The sequence below is a fragment of the Carassius carassius genome, chromosome 28, assembly GCF_963082965.1.
Source record: "Carassius carassius chromosome 28, fCarCar2.1, whole genome shotgun sequence".
In the NCBI taxonomy this organism is placed as follows: Eukaryota; Metazoa; Chordata; class Actinopteri; order Cypriniformes; family Cyprinidae; genus Carassius; species Carassius carassius.
This window is the reverse complement of record NC_081782.1, coordinates 18179505-18188722: the sequence shown is the minus strand read 5'-3', so window position 1 is coordinate 18188722 and position 9218 is coordinate 18179505. Positions and strand designations below refer to the sequence as shown.

Below are 9218 nucleotides of genomic sequence, written 5' to 3'. Positions count from 1 at the left end.
GGAAAGAAAGAAAACAGGGCTAAGGAGACTGCCAACATTTCCAGGCAGTTGGGATGTAGGCATCGCTACTGAGCTGTCCAGGATCTGAATGCCAGATTGCCCTCCAACAGCGAACCCCTGCTGGAGTTGGACACGTCTGTCATGATCACTTTCCTTCTGGAGGCAACGCCCATCCTCACTACTGTCAGAAACAGACAAGTGGTCCTCCAGGGGGCCACAGCTTCGATACAGCGGTGGTCTACCCTGACCGGAAATCTTTTCAACCTTTCAATCTTTGCCAAGCGTATGGCGGGACTTGGGCTTTTAGCCAAAATTGGAGGGGCCACATGTAGAGCATTGCCCAGTGGAGTTACAGAGAAACTAAAAACCCTCAGGGGGCGTGTCATCCCCGGTGTGAGGGAAACCGTCAATTGCTGAATTATCAGGGACCCTAGAAAGACAATTCAGCATCTGGGCAACAACTGGCTCTTGCGTGGGTTGATGACCAACCTGAGGCACTCTAAGTGAATGAGCAGCAGCTCTTTGTGAGCGTTCAGTTCCTGTTCATCGAGGTAGTTCAATACGTGGATTCCCATCTGCCTGAGAGGGTACAGAGATGCGTCTATGCACTTTGTAAAAGTGCGTGGGGCCAGGGACAGTTCAAACGGAAGGCCACTCCCGCAAACGCGAATCTCAAGAACGGTCTGTGACGGGGGGCTATGTGGATGTGAAAGTAAGCATCTTTCAATTCCACAGTCAAAAACCAATCCTTGGGGGAAATATGCGTCAGAATCATCTTTACTCGTCATCAATGACCTGATGTTCAGTGAGCTGTTCAGATGTCTGAGATCTAGAATGGGTCTGAGCATACGTCTCTCTTTGGGATGAGGAAATAGTGGCTGAAAAAGCCTGACTCGCTGTTTGCTGGGGGCACTATTTCCACAGCGCCTTTTGTAAGCAGTGCTTGTACCTCCTGCTGGAGAACAATAGCTTTGTTGTCTGGGACAGAAGTTTGACCAACACCTCTGAAGAGGGGCGGCCTGCAAGCAAACTGTAGCGAGTAGCCTAGTGGAATTGTTTCCAAAACCCATCTCGAGATTCCCAGAATGGCTGCCCAGGACATATAATGGGAGGCGAGAGGTTTTATTTGCTCGAATGAGAGCTCGCCTTGAAAAAGCAGGGAGTCTACGTTCGTGTAAGTGATTGCGAGATGATGAGGAATTTCACATTTAACGTAGGCTTAAGTGTCAAAAACAAATATGCACAGCTCAGTTGAATGATACAATTTGCTTACCTTAATTCTGTTGAACCTACAGGGCAAACTGTCTTCTAAAATAAGAGCTTGCTGTTACTCTTTCAATTAGATGTGCGTCCTATGCTGTATTCCTTACTATCCACCTTTTTCTTAACGTAATTTTTTTTTGCTTCTGGTCCCATTCACTTCCAGTTATTTTTAGCTGTACAAATCTGCTTGTTTTGCTGCTTAATGCTGCAAATTGGTGTCTTACCATATTATCTTAGTGTGTTAACTTAATTATGAACACGCACTGGTTTGTAATGCAGTCAGTTCTTTGTTATTGTTATTCTTCTCACTACTTCCATATAGCAGTTAATGAAACAAAAGTCTCGCCCATATGCTAACTTCCGCATTTAAGAAAAGGTGGATAGCAATGCAGGCAATGCATTAGATGCAGGCACATTTTCTTTCAGAAGCAGCAAGTGCAAGTATATATATATAGTGCTGTCAACGTTAACGCGTTAACGCATGCGATTAATTTTTGTCTGGTTTAACGTGTCAAAATATTTAACGCAATTAACGCAGCATCCATATTTTCTGCCATCCGTTGGATAGCTTTACATTATATGATCACGCTCTTATTCATTTAAATGCTTTTAAACATTTCAAGCGCGGCAAGACAAAAGAGAATGCGCTGTCTGTGAATACCCTTATGTGACACATACACACGTACACACACACACACACACACACACACAATGCATAGACAGGGTGCCAGAATCCAGTTCTCTTAAGCGCTTGAACTAACAATAAACATCCCAAAGTGCCAGTTTTGTCGATTATCCTCATAAGAGCAATCTTAAATGATTTATATAAAGTCTAAAATGAACAAAAAGAGTTTGAGTTTGACCATAGACAATATATAAACGGTGAAATCCGCGTGTCTGTCTGCTCTTAAAGGGACAGCAGCCAATAAAGCTTCCTGTCAGTAAAGTTAAAGAACAAAGGGAACAGAGAAAATGACTCGCTGCTCTTGACTAAATAACTTGTGTAGCTTTAATAAGGATTAACGATTTAATTTATAGTTTATGCAGTGCAGACTGCATATAACTTTGATAACTTTATTAAATTTCTGTATATTTCCTAACTGTTAAGACAGGAAGGGCAGGAGTAAACATGACATTTATTATGGGTTTATGTTAGCATTGTTTTAAGTTTACTTAAATTAAAAACTGTTATATTTTTGAAGCCTAATAATAAATGTAAAAAAAAAAAAAAAGTAGCTGTATTAATATCAGTAATACTGGCCTTCATTCATAAAAAGATGTCATTTAAACAAGTATTTAAATTTAACTGTGAAATTATTACATTAAAAAATATATAAAAAACGTACAAAAACATTTCTTTTTTATTGCGATTAATTGCGATTAATCACAGAAAAAATGTGTGATTAATCTAGTTAAAGTTCGGTTGACAGCACTAATATACATATATATATATGATATGATATATATATATCACAGCTGGCTTGGTTTTCAAACTGTTGCTGGCCTGACCACAATGGCTAACTACAATGCATTTTAGGAGTGTTTTAAAAGTGCTATAAAAAGGAGACAGTTCATAGTAAAATGGTAATTTATTTATTAGGAAAAAGAAAAGAAAGAAAAAGGAACTATGAGAATCAACACTAGATATTACAGGTAACATGGACACAATGTAATGTTATTAAACCACATGCAGGAGCAGAACTCAGCAAACTTAACAAAGGTTACTGTTTTCTAATTAGAAACTGGTCGTCTTCCACCAGGGGTGCTTGAAAGCAGAATCAATCATTGAGGCACAGACAGTTCAGGATTTGTTTTGTATTACAGAGGACAATTGTACACCAAACTAAATAAATATGAAACTATATTCAGTCCACAGAATCCTGCGTGATAGATAAAAACAGAAATCCTTCTTAATAATTTGTGCAAAATTACACATGCTGCAAAAAAAAAGAAAAAAAAAGAAGAATTTCTGTTTGATGGAATTTATTATTTTTTAATGCTGATGGATGTACATACTTACAGTATGTATACAAATTATGTCAAATTAGGCATAAAGATTGTTTTGACCTTCGTTTGTGATCATTAGTGCCATATCAATTTGACCAGAGAGTGAGCATAAATACCACACACAGAGAAATTACAAGAACTGTCAAGTTCATGCCTGGGTTTGATATTTCTGAAGATATTGGAGCAGGGAGGATCTTTGAAGCTTGAGCAATGTTGGAGGTTTCAGATTTCGCATTTTGTTTGTCCTTCGTCTGAACTGCAAAGAAGAGTGTGGTGCCTTTTTGGATTGTGATTTTGAGATTGAATGAATGCTGTTCAACTGATCCAGCCTTCTGAGGTGTGACAGCAGTTGTGTTGACTGAATAACCATTGCTGAAGTTGAATCGAAGCATTTTAAGATCAAAGCTCCACCTGATCTCATAGGATTTAGCTTAATTGAAAAAAATAATAAATAAAATAAAAAATAAATAAAAATGAAAACAAAAACAACAACAAGCTACAACCCGAATTCCGGAAAAGTTGGGAAGTTTTTAAAATTTTAATAAAATGAAAACTAAAGGAATTTCAAATCACATGAGCCAATATTTTATTCACAATAGAACATAGATAACGTAGCAAATGTTTAAACTGAGAAATTTTACACTTTTATCCACTTAATTAGCTCATTTAAAATTTAATGCCTGCTACAGGTCTCAAAAAAGTTGGCACGGGGGCAACAAATGGCTAAAAAAAGCAAGCAGTTTTGAAAAGATTCAGCTGGGAGAACATCTAGTGATTAATTAAGTTAATTGATATCAGGTCTGTAACATGATTAGCTATAAAAGCTTTGTCTTAGAGAAGCAGAGTCTCTCAGAAGTAAAGATGGGCAGAGGCTCTCCAATCTGTGAAAGACTGCGTAAAAAAATTGTGGAAAACTTTAAAAACAATGTTCCTCAATGTCAAATTGCAAAGGCTTTGCAAATCTCATCATCTACAGTGCATAACATCATCAAAAGATTCAGAGAAACTGGAGAAATCTCTGTGCGTAAGGGACAAGGCCGGAGACCTTTATTAGATGCCCGTGGTCTTCGGGCTCTCAGACGACACTGCATCACTCATCGGCATGATTGTGTCAATGACATTACTAAATGGGCCCAGGAATACTTTCAGAAACCACTGTCGGTAAACACAATCCGCCGTGCCATCAGCAGATGCCAACTAAAGCTCTATCATGCAAAAAGGAAGCCATATGTGAACATGGTCCAGAAGCGCCGTCGTTTCCTGTGGGCCAAGGCTCATTTAAAATGGACTATTTCAAAGTGGAATAGTGTTTTATGGTCAGACGAGTCCAAATTTGACATTCTTGTTGGAAATCACGGACGCCGTGTCCTCCGGGCTAAAGAGGAGGGAGACCTTCCAGCATGTTATCAGCGTTCAGTTCAAAAGCCAGCATCTCTGATGGTATGGGGGTGCATAAGTGCATACGGTATGGGCAGCTTGCATGTTTTGGAAGGCTCTGTGAATGCTGAAAGGTATATAAAGGTTTTAGAGCAACATATGCTTCCCTCCAAACAACGTCTATATCAAGGAAGGCTTTGTTTATTTCAGCAGGACAATGCAAAACCACATACTGCAGCTATAACAACAGCATGGCTTCGTCGTAGAAGAGTCCGGGTGCTAACCTGGCCTGCCTGCAGTCCAGATCTTTCACCTATAGAGAACATTTGCCGCATCATTAAACGAAAAATACGTCAAAGACGACCACGAACTCTTCAGCAGCTGGAAATCTATATAAGGCAAGAATGGGACCAAGTTCCAACAGCAAAACTCCAGCAACTCATAGCCTCAATGCCCAGACGTCTTCAAACTGTTTTGAAAAGAAAAGGAGATGCTACACCATGGTAAACATGCCCCGTCCAAAACTATTTTGAGACCTGTAGCAGAAATCAAAATTGAAATGAGCTCATTTTGTGCATAAAATTGTAAACTTTCTTTAAACTAAAAAACGTCCCAACTTTTCCGGAATTCGGGTTGTAACAAAACATGCAGTGCAAGACAATTAAAGATACATTGTTTCATGATGTAACTTTAAAACAACTTTTATTTTATCTGCGAAGATGTTAAACAAATGAAAAACCTTTTAAAAGCTGGTATAGTAATTTTATGATTTACCTGTCCCTTGGTCGAGGTCTTCACCAGGAGCTGTCCAGTTGAGAAGCACAGTGTCCTCCTGGATCTCAGCACTCAGATCTGTGATTCTGTTAGGAGGGAAATTTGGTGGAGCTGTGCCTGAAAATTTCACCTCAAAACTCTCTCCGGTGGATGTTCTGGTAAAGTTTCCAACCTCAAGTGGTTCATCAGAAACTGGAGGCTTTTGAGGGTTCAGCTGCTCTACAATTGAAATTAGAGGAACCACCTGAATTAATTATTAGTATTATTAAGTTTTTTTTTTTCACACAGCTATCTATTATTATAGATAATTACAGTATATTGCCATTTATACAACAGTTAGTTTCAGTGTGTACATTAATTCACTGACTCTTTCTGCAGGTTACACCAATAAAGTGTCTTCATGAATGAATAACTGAATCATTCCCAAACGTTTTATAATATAATATAATTTGTCATATTTTTAAAATCTAATATAAAAACTAAATATAGTTTAGTTATGCATTTAATTTATCCTATTTAATTGTATTGTAGAACCTCATTAAAGCTGGCATAATACCCTGTCAATGAGATGAACAGATCGATCCTAAAGTATCGATACTTTCAATAAAGATGTTGTCTCGAATGGATCGATCCTCACATAAAAATATTGATTCTAAAGTGCATTTTTCAACCACTCGCTGCTGACACATGGCTCAGTCACAGTGTTGGTTTAAATAGGGGTGTGTTTCCCAAAAGCATCAGCAGCAGTACATTTTAAGAAACCATTGCCACAATTAGTGTTGTCAAAAGACCTGGTACTTCGGTACCAAGTCGGTACTAAAAAAATGTAAATGTGACGGTACCAGGTTTCTTTAAATACCGGTAGTACCGAGGTCCCGTTCAAACCCGGTTCAGCGCTATGATTTGCGCGAAGCAGAAAACGAGGACGGAATCTCAAAATCCAGTCATGAAAATTAAACTTACATTTTAATATGGACAGTCATGGAATTTGTCAAAGTTAGCATAAATTAATCAAATCAAATCTCCTTATGGACCAGTATCTGTAAATGTTAAACCGCAAAAGTTGTTTGAAATATGAATCCGTGTTCTGCGCGTCTCTGTGTGAATTAATGAATGGCAGAGACGTGCAGGTTTGTTTACTACATAGACTGAAGTGCATGACGCTTGCATTAATTTCAGCATCTGAGCTTCAGAGTTCTATCTCCATCAAGCGATCTGAACTTTTCAGTTCATCTCAATGGACGCACAGCGCACCTGTATTTGATGCTCTGTAAACTCTTTGTGAAGGCGCATGACTCACCGTCGCTTTACTGATAGCGCTGTTTCTCACACATGCAAAGAGCGAGAGAGCGAGAGTCTTATTTCACGCTGAATCGACACGCTATATGTAAACTATTCTTTTTTGTCTTCTCCTGTCAAAATAATGGAGTTCATTTAGAATTATTCATATTCATTTTCGAACAAGCAGAAGACATACCGGTTTCTCCGGTAGTGGGCGGAGCTAATGCGCAAATGGCAATTTCATTGGCTGGCGCTGATCTCTTACCGTCCCTGTTTTGATTTCAGCAATCAAATCAATTCATAGTGCATTGTATATACACTAGTTTGATAGTAGAATTAGTAGTAGTATTGTCTTTTAATAATAATTAATGATCTATTACTATTTTTTTTAAAGAAACCCTCAATGACCAAAAATATCTTAAGCATCACCACCAGTCTTAAGTTCAGTTAAAATGACAAATATGCATTCATTAGGCCTAAAAGTTAATTTTTACATAAAGGCATTGTGCTAAAAATATTATTATTATTTAGTAAAATGTATGTGATACTGCTACTACTGTTGAAAAAATTTATAAAACTTTATTTTTTAAAGAAATAAATCACAATATTTCTTCCATGTTTTAATTTTAATAGCAAATCCCCTTTATTTACCAAAAATAAAATGTGTTTAAATTTCATAAATTAAAAGACAAATTAAATTTGGGTGAAACTTGTTTACTGTTTTTCATAATTATATAACTTGTAGAAAAACTTTAAACATAATTGTAAATAAGTATAAAGAATGGCATTGGTTTTATTTTTAGTGCTAAAAAGTTATTTTTTTTAATTAGCATATTTTTGTGTTTTGCTTTGGTACTGAAATTGGTAACGAGAACCGTGGATTTTCACTGGTATCGGTACCGAATACTGAAATTTTGGTACCGTGACAACACTAGCCACAATATTACATTACATTACATATCATTGTTACTATAAATAAAATAATTCTGAAAAATGCATCACGGTTTCCACACAAAAATATGAAGCAGCAATAATCTAATTTAACAATTTTTTTCTTATTGTATATTGTAATTATTTCTAAAGAATTATATGACACTGAAGAGTGTAGTAATTATGCTGAAAATTCAGCTTTGATCAAAGATGTATTTTAAATTACATTTTAAAATATATAAAAGTAGAAAATAGTTATTTTAATTATTATATTTTACAATATTGCTGTTTTACTATATTTTTTGTCAAATAAGTGCGGCCTTGGTGAGCATGAGACCTATTTTTTTTTTTAAATTACATAATCTTACTAACCCCAAACTTTTGTGTACATTACTGTTACATTACATTACATTTATGTACACATAATATTTATTTTAAATAGGCTAGTTTCTAGCAAGTAAATTTATTTAAACTGGTTGTTAAAAGTTCAAAAGGATTGTGTTATGTTCTGTAATTGCTGTTAATGAATATATCAGAAAAAAAATGGTAAAGTTTATATTTTTTAGGAGTACAACAGCCTGGCAGCCTTACAAAAAATAACCATTTAATTGAGGAATTAACTATGTATAAGAGCAATCCGTTTGTTAAGTAGTGATGTAAGAAACGCTGATTTCGGGTCCAAGCCTCAACTCGGGTTCACTTGAGAATACTTCTTCAGCAGCCGTTTTTGAGCACTGTATATTCATATTAAACATTTAAGCTAAACGTTTTCAAACTTATGGAGTACACTACAGTCTCCATGCTCACAACATCCCGAACACAAATTTTTATATTTATTTATTTTTATTGTCTGGCTATCTGTGATTTCTGTATGGAGTTAAAGGTTAGGATTATAATTATTTTGGTAGTATTATATCACATTGTGAGTTTATAGTAACACCTTTTGTTGTTTTCTCATGGTATCTGATAGAGCGTTTTGATGTGAAAGCGGTGTAGCAGAAATGACTCGAACCAGACAAATTAAAGAGTCGATCAAGGCTGTGGCTGAAACACGATCCGAATTCCTCAGTAAGGCAACAGGAAGTCATAAAACATTCTGTGCCACAAGTCCCAAGCAAGATAACCAACCAACTCTTCCACAGAACAGCTTTCAACATTAACACCACTAGAACAATTATTGACAAGAGATTGTCAAATTGGCGAAATTAATTGAAATGCAACGCTGGACATCACATGTTAACCCATGAGAGTTATACACCATATCCTTAAGCACTTCCCCCACCCAGCAGAACCTGACTGAAATTCCTAAAGGGGGGGGGGGGGGGGGCTTTGAACCTCTGGTCTCCACAGAAATCTTTGTCAAGAGAATGACAAAGAAATTGTCTTTTGTACATATATATGGACCAAAATGAACTCCAAAATGACTTCTAAATGAATATCAGTCCATCGCTTCACTCCATATTCATTTATGTGTAACCCACACATTTGACTATCATGTTATAATCGCTTATTGTGTATGTCTTTTAATAACTATGGGATAGCTTAAGGATACATATTCATGTCTAGTATCTATGTAATCGAATCTG

At 36.6% G+C, this 9218-nt stretch overlaps 1 protein-coding gene across 1 annotated transcript in view; it reads right to left on the bottom strand.

Annotated features, from left to right (window-relative positions):
- Window positions 1-2853: 2853 nt before the first annotated feature.
- Window positions 2854-9218, bottom strand: part of LOC132108150 (calcium-activated chloride channel regulator 1-like) — a 62502-nt gene continuing 56137 nt past the window's right edge. Inside the window, exons 14-15 of the mRNA XM_059514730.1 lie at window positions 5422-5640; window positions 2854-3700 (exon numbers count right to left, since the gene is read on the bottom strand). Of these exons, the coding sequence (XP_059370713.1) occupies window positions 3357-3700; window positions 5422-5640 (563 nt within the window). The 3' untranslated portion in view covers window positions 2854-3356. The remainder of the gene's footprint in view (window positions 3701-5421; window positions 5641-9218) is intronic.